The following is a 20,137-nucleotide window of genomic DNA, read 5'->3' on the forward strand; positions in this document are numbered from 1 at the left end:
GGTGTCCGAATTGGTAATTGAGAATTGGAATGGAGAATGTAAATTAAAATAAATTATTTACTTTAGCTGTAAGGATGAGAATCATAATAAGTAATATTGCTATTAATATGTTTATTTTGCCTTGGAATCGAAATAGATTATTGCAATTTATTAAAATAACCTTAGTTAATTAAATAATAATTGTGATTATTATTATTCAAAATAATTATTGTTAAAAATTATTGTTATTATTATTATTGTTGTTGTTGTTAGAATGATTGTTATTATTAAAATTATTATTTATCATCATCGTTGTCGTCATTGTCATCGTCATCGTCATCACTATCATTAATTAATAATAATATTATTATTTTTAAAATTATTATTATATTATTATTATTAACAACAATTAAAAAAGAATAATAAAAAGAATAATAATATAATGACATTTTGATTGAGGATAAAAGTGAAATTATAAAATTTGGGTAATGGTAAATAGAGATTTTAAGGAATGGGAATTTATTTCCCAACTGCCATGGGAATCAAGTTCTCATTCTTTAATCTCAAAAATATGTGCACATGCTTATTTCATTCTCATTCTCATTATATTTTAGCGAGTAAATACTATTAATCATTCCTATTCTAAAATCCAATTCGCCAACCATTAATATGACCATATGCCAGAGCAATTGGAGAAGCAAGTTAAGAAGAAAAATGTTGAATATAATTTTATTATTTAAGAGTAATGATTTTTAAAGTTTTTAATTTTTTTAACCAAAATATGGTTAAATTTTAAATTAATTTTTTTATTTCTTACCTTTAATATCTGAAGCTCGGTGGTTAATCGATGAATATCTAATATATACATATTTTGTCTTTTATTATAATTAATTTTATTTATTATTTTTTAGTAAGTATATTATTTTATTGAACAAGAAAAAATAAGAAATTATAAATAAAAAGTGCATAAAAGATCAATAAGCGGAAAAAATTAAAGAATTGAAGGTTATGTTCAAAATAAGCTTCCACATGAAGCCTAAAATAATTAAAGAAAGATTTCATTTGGCAATTCGAATTAGGGATGGCAATGGGGAGTGGAGGTGAGGGGAGGGGACCAATCTCCCCGTACCCATCCCCGATATTTTGCTTATGTCCCCGTCCCCGTCAGAATTACTTGAGAGAATTTATATTCCCTCCCCGAATAATAATTGGGGATCCCCAAGGGTCCCCGATCCCCGAATAACTAATACATTTTTTATTTCGATTTTGAGTTAATCATATTAAAATAAAAAATTCAAATAAAAGTAAAGTTTGAAATATATCTTACATTAATATCCATATAAAAGTCACATACATTAAATTAGTAAGTAACGCAACATGTAAGGGATACAAACTTCTTTTACAAACTATCGTGAATAAATTAATAGTCCAATACAAAATTGTTACAAATAAAATCGAATTTAGATTCAAAATTAACTTTTTCAATGGTGGCGTGGGCACTTTATAAATGTGGACTATTCCCTTTACAGCACAATAGTTAAGTCGGAGCAAATCAAGAGCAAATATTAGATTAGATTAGATTAAATTAGATATTAAAATTGTGATTCGCTGTGGGCAATTATAACATCTAAAAATAAATAAATAAATAGATTTAAGTTTAAAACATTTAATGAATATTAAAATAAAAAAAATTTTGGGCTAATAGAATTTACACGGTTGTTTTAATGTCCTAAATAAAAATTTAGGACTTTAATTAGTTAATTAGGCCTAAAAGTTTAATAATATAAATATTTTGATATTTGTTATTTTTACCAATATTTATAATTTTATAATTCAAAATTTATTATTTATTTACTAGTAATTTTAAAAAATAAAATTAAAATTAAAAATTAAAATGGGGAAATGGGTAGGGGATGGGGATTCCACCTCATCCCCGTCCCCTCCCCGAATAAGAAATTGGGTAAAAAAATTTCCTCGTCCCTTCCGCGAATAAGAAATTGGGTATAAAATTATCCTCATATTCTTTCCGAATGGGAAAAATCCCCGAGAATACCCGTCCCTGTAGGGATTTTTGCCATCCCTAATTCGAATGCATGTGCTAGGCACTGAAAGAAGACATATTAATTCTCCTTTTGCTGCTAACTCGAACGAGCGGTTAGCTTTCAAATTTTAATAAGAAAAAAATATAGAAACGGCTTGTTCAGTGGGCCTTGTTAAGTCTGTGGATGGCCTTAACTTACTATAGATGGTGAAGAATTAATTTCAATTAGAATCCAACAAGGATTAAAAAAGTCAGTAGCCATATCTAAAAGGAGACGATGAAGCCAAAAGAAGGGAATCAAGAGAAGATCGCGGAAGACAGAAAGGAAGAGGAACGGCAGCAGCTGTCCAATTTTTTTCATGACTAATTTTATTTATTTATGTTGCTCACAACTCAGAAATGTCTAACTAATTTTTTTTATTTAATTAATTCCTTACGTGTATTCTTTGATGATTATGATTCTTATTTTATATGATTGATTGAATAATTATCTTTTCATCTTTAATATTATGTATTCTTAATAGTTAAGAGATTATTTGATTAAATTTAAGCTTGGTAAAATAATGATTAATGTGATTATCTTTGATTTTTTTTCAATAAATTGGATATATAGAGTGCTTAGGAACTTTGATTCTTTACTTTTCAATAGGATGCATATAATGCTTAGAAATTATATCTTAAAACGAAAAAGAACTTGCATTAGATTTAATTACTTAGTCTTAATCATTATATCCATGAGATGACATACATTGATTTTGACTTGTCACTCTAAAAGTAAAGATTATTTGATAATTAAATAATTAATAGTTGAATATTAGTAGATTCTGAAACCTTCGTTAACCTTTGTCTTATAAAAAAACTCATTTGCTTTAATTATTTTCTTAGTTTAATTAGTTTAATTTCTTTCAAAGCTCAATTTGCTAAACTAAGTTATGATTAATATAAATTTTGGATTTAAATTAGACTTTCAACTTATAGCAATCCCTGTGGATTTCAACCATATTACCACTATTCTATTTCTAAAGATTCTAGAATTTTGCATAGAAAGTTTTTGGTGTCGTTGCTGAGGATTGTGCCAAAAAGTCAGTGTAATGTAAGTTGATTTAATTTTTCAACTAGTTATAATTTATGTTTTCTTTCATTATCCAATTTTTTTTTTAAAAAAGGAAAAGAACACAAAAAAATTAGAATAATATTTGTTTGGTTGTTTGATTTTTTTATTTTAAATTCCATTTATTCCCATTACTGTTTATTTTATGCACTTCATTTTTTTCTAGTTTTAGAAAACTCATTTTTCTACTGTAGGGGCTAAAGTAATCTATCATGAGAAGATAACTACCTTAAAGGGTAGAGTGGAAGTTCATGACTATGGATATTTATAAAAATAAAATAAAAATAAGCGCTTGTACTGAAAAAAAATTCAAAAGAAAATACAGATAAATGACTATGAAAAAATTAGAGATCAAGATGATAAATTAGATTGACCTACTCCGTCCTTTGTTCACAGCAAAGTTGTTGATATTGAAGATTTTGAGAGTGGATTTTGATTGAATTGATTAACACACACGACAACAATCAAAAGATAGATGAGATTGACTATTGAATTATTAGAACTTTGACAATATTTGAAACTTCCTTTAGCTATATAATTTATGCAATGTTTGAGGCCAATTTTATGTTTTGTTAAAGTGTTTTATTCTTTTTATGTTTTTAAAAAAAAATGATGTTTGTTGACACTGGATACCACAATTTAGGAAACACACCAATGATACAAAAGCTCATCACCAAAGCAAACAACAATTGGATACAAAAAATTTCATCACCTAAAGTCGCTCACCACCAAAGTAAACAACAATTGGATACAAAAAATTTCATCACCCAAAGTCGCGATGCTAAGGATACAAGATTAATATAACTCGCCACTCAATGGAATCTACCAAAAAGATATAGAGTTGGATAAAAACTCAAAAATTTTGGAACTGATTCAATTAATAAAAATTCCAAAATTGATTCATGATTACAATTAAGGAAGCTTAAATAACTTTCTTGGAGCAACCTTCCAAGCATAAGTTAAATCAAAAGATCCTTCAAAGGAACTAATGACCAATACTGAAACGCGAAATAACTAGACATAAATGACACATTGAAAAACTTAAAACACAACAAAAATGACCATTGAAAATGTTCAAACTCGTAAAATTTTCTTTTGACTCAAAACTGTAAAGATTGCATTTAACTAGTCATAACTTCTTCTAGAAAACTCAAAATTCAATTCTATAAAATTTATTTAAAAGCTAACAAAATTATCTTTCTAATGGTATATGGCTAAAGATAATTTTATCTCTATGCAGTGCCAATTTTATTTCAAAATTACTCTTTCTGCACTGACTTTTAATTCAATTGATTAATGTCACTGTTGAGTTTTAGAAAATGTATATTTATAAAGGAGAAAATCATCATTTTACCCTTTGAGTCTCACTAACATCTCTACTTTTATGTATTTAAGTCCCTTATAATTTAATTATGTGTGTTTTATTATAATTATGTATTTTATGTATTTTAAATGGCATCATGGTCATTTCACAATGAACGAGAGATTAGATAGCAAAACGAACAACAATTTTGAACTGAGGACAATCGAAAACCTTAGGAGGAGCATAAAAGGATAAATGACATTGTTCACATATACGGTCCGATGACATAACGTTGACTGATGATGTGGCATTGACCGATGATGTTGTAACATTCGATTGGACAAATGATGTGGCATTGACTACTTATGTGGCGTTGACTAATGAGTTGGCGTTGACCGATGATGTGTCGTGATCCTATTGGACTAAAATGATTATGTAGAGTTGACCAGTGACGTGGCAGTATGTTAGTGGACCAAAAAACGTGCGTACGATACATGCATTACATGGAATGACAGCCCTGATGATGTGTTCTATCCAATCAGAACTTGCCATGTGTAACAATCCTGAGCGTCAAAATTGTTTTAATCTGATAGCCATGATTTACTCATTGTATCTATAAAAATGGGGGCTCTCCCCTTAATTCGACACCCCTGAATTCCTTTTTTAGCTCCATTTTCTATAATTCCTTCTCTATCATATATTTTCTACGTATTTTATTAAATTTTCATTTACCCCTAGTTCAATTATGACTAACTAATTTTCTTTCAAGCTTGGGTTGAATGTGAAGTCTCAACATGTTCCATGGGCTTTATTCAGTAAATTTACTTTCTCTTCCCCTCTAATTTATGTGGATGTTTTGACTTTTCGTCAACAGATAGTAATAATGTTCTCTAGATATGGCACTGGTATGACCGAATCCCTAATGCAAGATTATTACTATTTGGCACGATAAACCATTAGCACCATATTGATTAGAGTAAGGTTCATGAGGAGTGGAAACCCCCTCCCCTCATGATTTAATTGGCAATAATAATGAATATTGAGTCCATGGTACATGTTGATGCAGATCTAGATACCCAAGTGTTTCATTTTAATAGATTTTACTTTAATTTATTCATGTCATTCTAATTTAAATTTTAGGATAAGTCTAAATCACTTTCACCACAAATCCAATCACCCACTTCAAAAATAAACTCTACACGTAATTAAAATCCACCTCCTCGTGGGATCGACACTCGTCACCATTAATCTATTTTACAATATATTCGTGCACTTACGAGTTCAATAAAATTTGCACAACAATCATAACCTAAGCTGCATTTAGCATGACTTTTGACTTTAAACACTCCTGTGTTAATCTCCCTTAGTTGAAAAAAAACTCGAGCCCGAGTTTGACCATTGCCCTTTTCATAATAAGAAGACAAGGCTTTTATGTTGAATGTTGTCAAAACATCATAATCATCTAATAGTTGAATTTTGTGAGCGTTCTTGCCAATGCGTTGTAGCACTTAAATGAACCATCAGCCCTTGGTCTAAGCTTAACATATTTTCCAGGTGGAAAAAAAAAATCTCTTTTAAGATGAACCTAAACCAAATCTTCTTCCTGAAATTCAGCATGTTTTCGATGATTGTTTGTAGATTCTTTTTGTACTTCTCATTTTGCTTCAAAATTTTGTCTCAGACTTATTAATGCAGCATTTTGATACTTTTAGATCGATCTTTAGTATCTCCACTAAATTGATGATCAGTTGAAAACAAAGCCAACTCTAAAGGACTAATTGGATTTTTGCCATAAATCACTTTAAAAGGACTTGAACCAGTGGTTTGATTAGTAGAATGATTGTAAGCAAATTCAATCTAAGGCAAAATAAGATTCCATTGACAAATGTCCTTGCCCATATAACTTCTCAAGAGATTTCCCAAGCTTTAATTAATAACTTCAGTTTGACCATTAGTTTGAGGATGATGATAAGAGTTAAATTTAAAAGTAGTTTCCAACTTTTTCCAAAGAGTGCGCCAAAAATGGCTTAAAATTTTTTAATCCTAATCGAAGACAATGGTTTTAGAATTCTATATAGCTTCACAATCTCCTTAAAGTATAAATCAGACATTGGAGAAGCATCTAATCTCTTGTTACATGAAACAAAGTGAATCATTTGTAAGAATCTATCAACCACCACCATAATTGAGTCTTTGTTTCTTTGAGTTCTTAGCAACTCAACAACAAAGTCTAGACTAACATCTTCCCATGGAGCTTTAGCAACTGGTAAAGGAGTGTATATATTGGTGTTTTGACCATAAGTTTTCACAATATGATAGATTTTACACCGCCACACATGTCATATAACATCTTGGTCTATATTTGGCCAATAGAAGTTACTTTGCTAGCAAGCTAATGTTTTATGCCATGATAATAGATTTCTGCATAACATTTGGGAACAAACAAACAATTCCCTTTGAAAAGAAAAACATTGTGTAATTAGTATTAATCATATGAGCCTTTTCATATTCTTTCCAAATTTTGCTAAGGAAATCATTCTTATATAGCCTTTCTAAAATTTTAAAGCCTATAACCTTCACTTGCATAAAGGATGTTAGCCTAAAAAACTATGTAGATTGTAACTTTGATGATAACAAACCATACATTAAGGGTAAATTGGTAATTGTTTATTTTACAATCTCACTAATTTTTAAAGGGCAACATTCATTCAAGCAATATCAAGCTCAAGACACGCAACGGACAATGGCTCGATCAAATTTGAATATTAAGAGTACTAACTCAAAGTGATCTCCATTACTATAGTTCTTGTAAAGTCTGTATGATTTAGTATTTTAAAAACTCAAGATTTTGTTTAATAATTCTTTTTTTTTATAAGCTAAAGGCTTTTTAAAATTATAAGACAAGTAATTTTATAAAATAATTTTATAAAATTAGTTGTTTTTCAAAATAATGGACTAAATTGAAAGGTTTTGAAAACTTTGATTTCAATAAAGTTTTATTTTAAATTCTAGAAATGGACTTATTTGCAAAGTTTAAAATATTTTAGGTCATAATATAATTCTAAAAAGTTTTGGGCAAAGCTATAAATTTTTGAACTGTAGCAACCAACCGCCTAATTTGTAGTGGCTAGCCAGCTAAATATAACGGCTAATCGCTTAGGCAAATTTTCAAATTTGATTTTGCAATGGTAACTTACCACATCAGCATAGTGGCTAATTGCCTCATTCTAACAGTGATCTGACAAGTTTATAGTGAAATACTAACTAGGCAATCCAAGAAATGGGTGAATTGAGATTCTAAAAATTTAAACAATTAAAACTTAATGTAATTTAAACAAAGTAATCAAATTCAAAATAAAAAAATTAATGTGTAATGAAAAATAAAAAGATAGGGTAAAAGAGAGCAAACACTGGATTTTTACATAGTTCGGCCAACGGTGCCTACGTCCACGACTCCAAGTTCATTGGGCTTGAGGATTTCATTAAGCGAGCCTCCAAGGTTCTCTTACAAGTGACTTCTAATGTGTCAATAAACCTTTACAATAAGAGATTATCTCCAATCTCTTAACCAAAATGTATCCCAACATTTACAATCACTCAAAACTAAAGATTACAAATGAATTTTCTCTCACACAATGTATATGGTTACAAATAAAAGCTCAAAGTGCGAATTAATGAAAAAATAATAATTTAAAGCTCAATAATGGTTGTATACTTAGTAGCAAGCTCAATAATAACTATTGGATCTCTTCTTATTTGAATTTTATAGAGTCATTTTATAATTTGAGCTTAAAACTAGTTGTTTTTAACTTTTTGCATACAATTGGGTCGCCCGTTAGCTTTTATCAGATCATCGTTTTGACTTGAGTAAGTGACCATTGTGCCAATATTCAAATTGTTGGATCGTCATTTTCCATATGTCGATTTGTCGTCAGTGTCCAGAAGTTAATCTTTAATTCTGTTCAATGTCGGTTAATCATTTACTCTTAAATGGTTAGTCGTTTGCTATAGTGATTGCTATTGTGAAACTATTTTTAAAATGATAGTTTTGCCCTAAAATTTTTATAATTATATTGTTACCCAAAAATTTATAAAAATTTTCAAATAAGTCCATTTTAGGATTTCAATCAGTACTTGTTGATTTCAAAATTCTCAAAAAAATTTCAATTAGACCATGAACTTGAAAAACAATCAATTTTATAAAATCATTTTTCCTTTAAGTATAAAACCTTTTAATTATCAAAATCATGATTTATTTAAAATATTTATGAAAAATAATTTGAGCTTTTAAAAACTTAATCATTTTTAATCTTGTTTGTTATCATCAAAATCATCATTATAGACACATACATGTTAACATCTAAGAAATCAATGATAGCTAGTTTGCTTGTCCAAACTATATAAACTCAAATCAAAATTAAATTTAACAAGTTTTTCCAAGCAAAAATTAGTTCATACAACATATCTTGAGCTTTTATTTTGGCTATCTTCATATACATTGATTCATTATTGAGCTATCATTTGTATACATATACTTGTGAGAGTGAAATCTTTGAATCTTTATTTCAGTATCACAAGTTGAGTGATTGTAAGTGTGCAAAACACTTGGAATAGAGGGTGTGTGTGTTCATCTCTACTTGTAAAAGTTTATTGACACCTTGGAAGACAATTATAAAAATCTTGCAAACTTGGGAGGCTTGAATAGTGGAATCTTCAAGTTTGGTTTGCTTAGAGGCGTAGACATAGGTGGAGTTTGTCGAACCACGTAAAAATTGTTGTGTGGTTTTATTTGCATTAAGGCGTTAGTTTAAATTGTTGTGTGATTTTATTTGCTTAAGTTTTAAAAACTCAATTCACCCCTCCTCTTGGGTTGCTTAGTTAGAATTTCAAATGAAAGTAAGGAATGTTTTCAACTTAAAGCATCAACCATAACATTGTGAGCATTTGATTTATGCCTGATGGTAAAGTTGTAAGCTCGAAGAAATTCCACCCATTCGGCATGTTTACTACTAAGCTTCTGCTGACTATTGACAAATTTTAGTGCCTTATGATCATAAAAGAAAATAAATGGCTTCGAAAGCAAATATTGACTCCAACGATTCAAGGCTCGGTAAATAGCATGAGTTCTTTGTCATATGTTGAGTATTTCTTGCGAGAGTCATTCAACTTTTCACCAAAAAAAGTAGTTAGTTTTCCTCATTGTCTGAGGACGTACAACTCTAATCCAATGTTAGAGGCATTACATTCAACTTTAAGTACTTTGCACAAATCTGGGAGTAAAAGAACATGCGTTTTTTCCAAAACTCTCATGTGCTTCTTTGTCTACTTGAAACCTTTTTCTTTTAAACATTTAGTGATAGAAGTGACAACTATACTAAACCTTCTGATAAATTGCTAATAAAAAGAAGTAGGACCATGAAAACTTTGGATGTTATTTAGCAAACTTAGGAAATGGCTAGTCAAAATTTTCCCCACCTTACTAGGGTCTCTTTTAATTATATCTTTCGATAAAACATAGCCCAAAAATACAAGGCTATCAGTAAAGGACTTGTACTTCTTCAAGTTGATATGGAGTTTTTGATTTCTTAAAATCTTGAATACTTGGCGAAGATACACTAATTGTTGCTTCTCATCTTAACTGTACACAAGAATATCATCAAAATACATAACAACATATTCACCAATCAAAGTTTAAAAATAAAATTCATCAACTGCATGAAAGTGTTTGGGGCATTAGATAGACCAAATAGCATAACCATTTGTTGTGCAAATTTTATTGTACTCGCAAGCGCACGAATCTATTGTAGAATAGATTTTGTAGTGATGTGTATTGATCCCATGAGAAGGTAGGTTTAATTATGCGTGGGATTAATTTTCTAGGCGTAAATGTAAGTTGGTTGGAAGTGAATTTTTTGATCTTAAGATTTAAAATAAAATGCTAGAAATGTATTAAAGATGAAACCAATGCAAATGAAACGCATAAGCCTATGGATTCATACTTAACATTTTTCATCGGTTTAATATTTCCTTTTTAGTTCCAATTAATTAATAAGGCGAGTATTTCCTATCCTCATAATCATCACTCTAATAAATATGGTATCAAGTGCTCAGTGTGCCAGAGATAATGATCTTCCACTAAGTGTGATGTCAATAACATGTTGTACCAGACGATAATAACCTTTCTGTCGATAACGTAGTAAGACCTACACACTCTGTCGACACAGAGTCACGACAACCTAAAAAATACTAGAGGGGAAAAGAAAATAAACTTACCTAAGTAAGCCTATGGATCATATTGAAACTTCACTTTCAACCTAAACTTGAAACTAAATTAGTCACTCATAATTGAACTAGGGAAAAAATAGTAATTTTAATAAAATATATAGAAAATACAAGATGGAGAGATAATTATAGAAAATGGAGCTAAAAAATGGATTCATGGGCGTCAAATTAAGGGGGAAGAGCCCTCCATTTATAGATATAATGGATAACTTATGGCCATCATATGAAAACAATTCGGATACTCAAGATTGTGTGGCAAGTTTTGATTGGTTGGAACATATGATCAGTCAATACCATATCAGCATCTCGGTCTAATAAGATGCTGCCACATCATCGGTCAACGACATATTAGTATTTTGGTCCAATAGCGTCCTGTCACATCATCGATCAACGTTATATCATCAGTCAACGCTATATAATCAGTCAATACTACATCATTAGTCCAATAAGATGTTGTCATATCATCAGTTAATATCACATCATCATATTGTATATGTAAATAGTGACGTACTTGTGAACAGTACCGTATACGTGAACAGTACCAAATACCATTTTATACTCCTCTTAAGATTTTTTATCATCCTGAGTTTAAAAATACCATTCGTTTTGCCATCCGACTTCTCATTGGTAGTGAAATGGCCAAATTGTTCATAAAGTTAAAATATAATTAAACATACATAATAAAAGCTTATAAGATTTAAATACATAAAAGTGAAAATGTTACCTTATATAAATATACATTCTCCAGTACTCAACACCATCCATTCATAAAGATCATCTCTCGTTTCAAAAGTTGTCTTTCATTTATTGCTAGAACTCATTCTGATTTGATGATAACCACTTTAGAGATCTATCTTTGACAAAATTGTAGTGTCGTGGAGCTAGTTAAAAAGATTGTCAAGGCATGCAATAGGAAAATAATGATCAATTGTTATCTTATTCACTGCTCTATTGTCAACAGACATATACCAAAGACTTTTATTTTCTCTCACCAGCCCTTTTTCTATAAGCTCATCAACTTTCTCTGCAGTTCTTCATTTTCCTAAGGATTCATTCGGTAAGCCACTTAATTTGGTTGCACAGAACCTAGAATTAGATCAATGTAATGTTGAATATCTCTCATGGGAGGAAGTCTATGTAGTATTTCTTCTGCAATAACATCTAAGAATCCCTCAAGAAAATACTTCATAATCAAAAGCAAATCACTACAATCCTTATTGTCCTCAAACACCACCAAAACATAAAAATCACTACTTTCTTCCAGTGCCCTTTTGCAATCTGATACAGTCAGCAAATTACTTTCCTCCCCTTTGATAGTTTTAAAAATAATTTCTGCCTTGGAAGGAGCGCAAAACAACTCTAATTTCATCTTTAATGAAAGTATAAGTAGTTTTTAACATGATGAGCAAACCTTCTATCGTACAGCTAGGGTTGACCCAAAAGCAAATGACAAGCATCCATAGGAATGACATCACTTTAAACTTCATCTTTATATTTATTTCCAATAGAAAATGAAATAAGATAGCATGTGTTTACCTCATTCTCATTTCCTTTTCTAAGCTAAGAAACTTTATAAGGATGATTACGCTGCTCCATTTTGAATTTCAATTTTTCCACAATTTCAGTTGCTATCACATTCTCAGAACTACCACTGTCAATAATAACATCACAATCCATGAGAAGTGCATCTAATGTGAAAGATATTCTTTTTCAGCCAATTTTCTTTCTCTTTACAAGCAACACTTAATCTCTTTGAGTAACAAGAGATTTTCCATGATTAGCATAAGTAACTTCCTCATTTTCAATATCCTTTTCCATACTAGAATTCTCATGAGCATCTTCCCCATTCTCATCATTGCTTTCCTCTTTAATAATGCAATTACTCTACGGTTAGGAGATCCATAAGCAAAAAGCCCATAACCATGGCATTTAAAACATTGACAAGAACTAGCATTTGAACCACTTGCATATTGCCTAAAACTTTCCCCAATATTATTTTTTGTGATTTTCTTTGTAGTAGAATTCAAACTAGTATTAAACTTAGAAATTGAATACTCTCTCGATTGACATTATGAGCTGACAAACAAAAGCCACTACCATGAGCATCATTGTTTTTTCAGTTTTAGAGCAATTCTATACACATCAATATAAATTTGATATGGTTGTAGCTTTACAAATTGCTAATCTCATGTTTTGGACCTTTAAGATAGTGTGCAATCATATTCTCTTCTACTTCTACCAAATCACAATTCATCATTAAATTGTGAAACTTATTGTATAATCTCCCATGAACAATTCCTTTTGCTTGCGGTTGTCAAGCTTAAGGTAGATGTCTTGTCTATTGTTATTTGGTAAAAACTTTCTCTTAAGCTCCTTATTCATTTTTCTTCTATGACATGATCTTTCTCTATCTTTCATGTTTCCTCTGCTTCTTAAGATTTTCCTACCATAAAGAAGCATACCTTTTAAGTTTAATGGCAATAAGTTTCACTTTACAATCTTCTAGCACAATTCTGTATTCAAAAATGTGTTCAACAAAGTTAAGCCAATCCAAAAACTCATAAGATTGTATTCTTTCTTCAGATTCTGGCACTTCAACCTACAAGTTGAAAAGGCTGATAAGATGATAATGTTCTACCTCATAGTTATTGAGGAAAACAACCCTTACTAGATGATTTTTAAGAGACCTTTTAGAGGGTATTCATGTGCACCTATTACTTGGTATTCAAATACTAGGAAAATATGGTAGTGGGAACAATAAAAAAAGACTAAAGAATTGCTAGAGGGTGTTACGCGACGACGACTAGAAAATCCATGTAGATAACTTCACTAGATACACGAGGAACTCCAAGAAAGGAAGACAAGAACTGATTGAAGAGAGAAGAGAGAGAAAAAATGTTGATGTAAGGGTAGTTTGGTGACAAGAGGGGTTTATTCATAAAATAATTTGATTTTCAATATTTTTGTGGCTTGTGTTTGTAATTGGGGGGCATTACAAAATAAAATGGGGTGGAAATGTCATCATCCTTGAGGTATTCTTGATTTTTTAAGTTTTTGTTTAACCCCCAACTTATAATATATATTGTGTATACCCTTAGTTTCTTCACTGTAAACTCAGGTATAATGGAAAACTTGAGCCTTGAGGGTATAAACTTAATTAGTTTAATAGCTCCATTTGGCTATTAAACTACAACTATTTAACTTTAATTGTAATTTGGAAGCTAATGATATTCTAACCTATTAATTATTCTTAGGTGCGGGTGCTCGGATTTTTTTTTAATGCGGATACACTTTTAAACCGTACAGTATAAAATGTTTAGTTTTCGAATGAATTATAAAACTGTAGGGTTTAAAAGAGTTAAAAACTAACTCTTTTAAATCCTACGGTTTTAAAGTGTATTTGCATGAAAATAAAACGAGGACACCTGCGCTAAAGAAGGATTATCTAACCTATAGTTTATCTGATGAAAAACTTGTATTTACTTTTAACTTTTATTTAAAAGTTCAAGCTTACACTTCTCAGCAATTATGGCCTAAAAGCAATACTAGAATACTAAAAAGAGCCTAACTTAAGGATTTGAAAACGAAAATTTTGAGAACAAAATTTGGCCCCAGGAAAAAAAAAAAGCACCTTGTAAACTTAATTTTTATTAGAAAATGGGAGGCAAAATGTTTTATCATTCATACAACACTACATTGTATTTGCTCACGGGTCATGACCATTTCAACATCTCCGAGTAAGGCATGTGATACATATATCCGTACTAATGAGCTAAACTTTTCCGTGTATATGGTAATCAAAATCTTTGTATGTATAAGAGCTACCGATGTGTGATACTACGATAAATAGTTGATAAGTGACAACTTGAATGTACCACGTCGATGGGAGGATAGCACAATCGAATCTCACGACAAAAAGACTGTAACAACAAGAGGGGACCTCTCGGATGCCTGAGAGATAGAGAAAAGAAAAGGCAAAATGAGTATAATATAATTCAGTGAGTGGATTGTTAACATTACTACATTCATAACATACAGGGAAGATAGGGAATAATTTAACGAGTTAATAATAAGATAATGGAACCAAGTTATCTATAATGCTTTCAATTAGTATTCTGTTTACATCCATATGTGTAAATGGAGAATATAATGATGCAAAATAACAAATTTCGAAGCATATCGAAGATTTGGTTATAACCTTGTTGAGAGAATGAATGCAATAGTCGTACAAGAATGCAGTAAGCTCAGAACTAAAGCAGAGCATAGTCGTGGACATAAAAAAATTGAAAATGATCAATGAGCATGAAGAGCGATATATGAACTTTTATAGCTACCATAGGCAACGTTTATACTCAACACATGTGCAGAGGGATATAAGCTTACTACAGCAAGCAGGATGGTCATGCAAAGTGAATTCGTACATGGCACTGATGGCAGAGATAATTAGCACGCATGCAGAGCAACATAAGCTAATCATAATATTATGACTGAAATTTATTTGTGTATAGTTCCAAAACATATTCTGAGTCAATATTGAAATCCTACCAAACCTTACGATAAAAACATATAAACATATCAAATACTGTGATTCTGCGCTTGAATAAATTCTGATTAGCAGAGTAAATGTCATAGAATCATCCATTGTTAAACTTCAGAATCAAGTACGGAACAATCAGTTATTACTAAACTTTGTAAGCAACAATAGAAGGATTGTAATAAATTAAAATATAAAAAAAAGGGTAGATTGACTCACAGCTATAAGAAGAAGCTTAGCTTTGATCTCGGCCAGTCCTGCGATCATCTTCAGCTACAATAAATTGCAACAGATTAAGTACTTATATGTGGTAAATTTGGTGCATAAAAGGAGATGAGTGGCCTTTCAGCTTCTTCAACGCACTAAGCAATGTATCACGCACATTCTCTCAATCATATGATCAAACAAGTAATGTGTTTCACTGTAAACTCAAAAGGTAACATCGCTTTTAAATAATATATTCTCTCCCGCGTCATCCATGGCATTAACAGCATCAATTAATAAAAGTGGCACCAAAAATTCAGGTCTGATCAGACACTACCAATCGACACTCGAGTCTAAAAATAATAATAATATTGAGTATACAAACATTGAAACTATAAGAAAATTTTCGAACTACTTACTTCTTAAATTCATCAAAAGAGCTAGAAAAAATATAATTCCCGCGATGAATAAAATTGGAAATGCTCTCCTGCAGTTGCATGGAAAACTTCTCAAGCATGAACATCCGAGCGGATACTTTCCCCCACATTTATAACAAAATTGAGTCTTGCATCTGAAAAAGTAAATAATTTTGATCACGAAAAAAGTTATGCTTTACAAAGTAATAGTTAACAAAAAAAAAAAAAAAACTAGCCTGCACATGACAACAGAGCAGCCGTTCTTGCGCTCAACACAGTGGCCACAGCCAGGGCACCTAGTCCAATTCATCGTCTCCACAAGCTGCCCAAACATAATATCATTTGGGTCCCTCAAGTTCCCACTTTCTTCACATCTGAAGCCAGCATGCCATTTCAACTTGCACTGAAAACAGAACCATTGCTTGCAACTTGGGCACTGAGCTTTCTTCAATGTCCCATTTCTCTCACACTCATTCACCACCAAAGCCATGCAGTTTGTGTTGGGACAGTAGCTTCTCTCGAACCCCAGAACATAATCCTCGCAAAGAACATCACACCATTTTGAAAAAAGACTCGATGGGATGATGGGTTCGCAAGAAAAAGGGTCTAAGTCATGCCTACACTCTAATCCAGGGCATTCGATTTTGGCTGTGTTGTCGTCTTGGACCTTCACTTGTATGTATTTGGCTATGCAATCTTGACAGAAAGGGTGTGTGCAAAGATGCTTGTTCTTGAATTTCTTGCTTGCTGCCATTGGCTCTATGCAAATCTCACAAGTGAAGCTGCTTCCACTGCTTTCTTCTTCTTCTTCTTCTTCTTTCTCTAGGTTCTCTTTTGGTGTCTGCAGTGTGTTTCCCACAATTTTCTTGCAGCTCTCATTCATTTTCTTCGAGAGTCCATTTTATAAGGAATTAATGGAAAAATAAACGAAAGGTCTTGGAAACATTTCGTTTGATTTCTGATCGGAGTGAGTACGTTGTGTTCTTAACTGACCCATTTTTGCCATTTTTTTGGACTGAGAATATAACAAACACACAACAATTTCGCACTGTTTTCGTGGATGGTAGATAGTTCTTTCAACTTTCTGCTCTTGCGCTTGCTTGGTGTTACGCGTGAGGGAACAGCTTACACGGAAATAACCATGTTTTTACATTATAATTTAAAGTCCTTGTATTTTATTTTATTTAAAAATCATATTATTGTTATTAACTTTACGAAATAAAGTCTAAGGTCGTTCTTTTACCTTTTTTTTTCTGAATAAGCCAACTAAATTTAATTTTTCATGCTTTATTTTTATTTTTCATTTCTATTTCCAAAATCTACATACGTATGTCCAACTAATACAAACTCATCTTTCTTTTCCTACTCACATTCCTTTCCATTTTGCTGTGTTACTTCATTCATTAAGTTCTTGAATTTTCCATGCATATCATCATAATTATTATTCTTAAGCTTTTTATGTAGGTATGTATATAGTCTGTATTTATAGAATCTTTTTTTTTTTTACTGAATTGGGTTTTAATTCATACTTTAAGGTATGAGTCGAATGACTTTGGGTTTAGGCCTTTACGGTTAGAAAGTGTTCTATCATTGTCCAATTTATATTGCCCATCCTTACAGATTTTAACATGTAAACTTAGAAAGGATGCAGTGTAAAAAATATAGATTTTTATTTTTTTAAAGTTATAAAATAATAAACAACCTAATATTTATTAAAAGAGATTCAGATAAAAATAAATAAATATATCATTTAAAATCAAACATTCAAATCTATTTATAATTCAAACTAATTCAATTATATTTAAATTTCAAGAAAAAAAAATGCCACATAAATATATTTTCTATGTTACAAAAGGTAGTATGACATTAGACATAATACATCACACTAAAAATCTACTTAGAATCAGAAACTATTGGTCCTCCAAGTACAATTCATTACTCTCTTAAAAGAATGGCAAGACGAATAAAGGAATCGAACTTTAATCAATTTATAAATGAATTAGATCAAAATTCAATAGATTTGAAGTGATCAAACCAATAGTAATTTCATTATTCGAATTTGACTAATTTATTAAACAAAAATCTATTTAATTTGTTTATTGTACAAAATTAAGCGAATCGAATCAAATTTAGATTCGTTTACAAAAATAATAATTAGTAAATAAAAAATAAGCGGAATAAAATTTAAAAAAAAACCATAAATTAACATCTTAAAACTTACAAACAAATCTTAAATAAATAAATGAATCAATGACTTCAAACTTAGATTATTTAACAAATTGAATTGAATTCGCTCATTTATTAAATGAATCAATTTTTTCAAACTTAAACCCATTTAATTTGTATCGAATTTAACCGACTAAACAAATCTCGTTGCTAAAACAATAAAACTCTAGAGGACGATTTGTAAGCCTCAGTTTTCAATGAGGTTCATATCACATATACTTTGCTTATATACAAGCTAAGGATACATATGATAAACATTAGCTTACAAGATAACTACAAAGATAATTACAAGACTAACGATAACTACAAAGATAATTACAAGACTAATGATAAGGATATTTTAAGTTTTATCTCTATCGTTATCACACCCCTCCAAGCTGACAGGACAAGAACGAACTGGAAGCTTGGAAATTAGATAGCGAAAGCGAGAAGTAGACAGGCCTTTAGTAAGACAATCAGCAAGTTGATCGACAGTAGAGATATAACGAACATCAAGCTCTCCGCGAACAACCTTTTCTCGAACATAGTGATAGTCAACCTCCACATGACGAGTCCGGGCATGAAACACAGGATTGGAGGCCAAGGAAATGGCACTTATGTTATCACACCACATGCGAGGACAAGACAGAGGAATATGTAAGTCTTTGAACAAAGATCGAAACCAAGATAAAGTAGCAGCTGTATATGCAAGCTGTCTGTACTCAGCCTCGGTACTGGAACGAGAAACCCCTTTTTGCTTCTTAGAACTCCAAGAAATGAGATTCAGTCCAATAAATATGCAGGAACCCCCTGTGGATACTCGATCATCAAGATCACCAGCATAGTCGGCATCAGAAAAGGCTTGTAGTTCCATTGAACCAGATGAATAAAGCAGACCATGAGTGGTTGTACCCTTCAAATACCACAAGATGCGTTTAACTGCACACCAATGAGTTGTTGTAGGACGATGCATGTACTGACAAACCTGATTAATGGCAAATGAAATATCCGGACGAGTGATTGTAAGATACTGCAAAGCACCAACAACACTGCGATATTCGGTGGGATTTGAAAGTAAATCACCATCAAACAGACTGAGACGACGACCACTCACTGCTGGTGTTGTCATAGGCTTTGAATGGAGAAACTCAGTGCGATGTAAAAGATCTAGAATATACTTGGTTTGACACAAGTGGAGCCCCATTGCTGTTTGAGTAGCTTCAATACCCATAAAATAATGTACTATGATATGAACTATTTCCCGTAATTAAAATATCATCAACATAGATGAGTAAATATAGAAGCACTGAATCATGTGAATAAATAAATAGAGAATAGTCTGCTAGTGATTCATGAAAGCCCAATTGTTCTAAATGACTAGAGAAACATTGAAACCATGCCCTAGGAGCTTGTTTAAGGCCGTAGAGAGATCGGCGAAGCTTACACACAAAAGTAGGATATTGTGGATCAACAAGGCCAATAGGTTGGCGCATATAGACATCCTCTTGTAAATAACCTTGCAGGAAAGCATTTTGCACATCTAACTGTCGAATAGGCCAGCTATTGGTAACAGATATAGCTAAAATGAGACGAATGGTATTGTGATTAACCACTGGACTGAACGTCTCACCAAAATCAAGGCCAGGTTGCTGATGAAAACCATTAGCAACTAAACGGGCTTTATAACGCTCAATACTTCCATCAGCTTTTCGCTTAATTCGATACACCCATTTATTTGGAAGGACATTGTAAGATGGATGTGGAGGAACTAATACCCAAGTGCCAGCTCTTTGAAGAGCATTAAATTCATCACCCATTGCTTGTCGCCAACGAGATTCCTTATTTGCCTGTACAAAACCATTAGGCTCAACAGCATCATTAGTAACTACATTTGCATAATTTGGGTTTGGTTTCACAATACCGACTCTTGCTCGAGTGACCATTGGATGAGAAGATAATGCATCCGAAGTAATATTATCACAGGGCATCGATGGTGTCAGTGTAGGAGAAGGTAATCATTCTGGAATTGTATTATTACTTGAATTGGTGGGGGCCGAATTAA

The 20,137-nt window shown here is 31.5% G+C and overlaps 1 protein-coding gene across 1 annotated transcript; it reads right to left on the reverse strand.

The window, feature by feature from the left end:
• Window positions 1-15,485: 15,485 nt before the first annotated feature.
• Window positions 15,486-16,753, reverse strand: LOC18048889 (probable E3 ubiquitin-protein ligase RNF217). Its single transcript, XM_006442794.2, has 3 exons — window positions 16,107-16,753; window positions 15,874-16,025; window positions 15,486-15,523 (listed from the first exon to the last, which is right to left on the reverse strand). The coding sequence occupies exons 1-3, from the start codon at window positions 16,751-16,753 to the stop codon at window positions 15,486-15,488; spliced, it is 837 nt and encodes a 278-aa protein (XP_006442857.2).
• Between the last annotated feature and the right edge of the window lie 3,384 nt (window positions 16,754-20,137).

Source organism: Citrus clementina, unplaced genomic scaffold (assembly GCF_000493195.1).
Source record: "Citrus clementina cultivar Clemenules unplaced genomic scaffold, Citrus_clementina_v1.0 scaffold_3, whole genome shotgun sequence".
Lineage (NCBI taxonomy): Eukaryota > Viridiplantae > Streptophyta > Magnoliopsida > Sapindales > Rutaceae > Citrus > Citrus x clementina.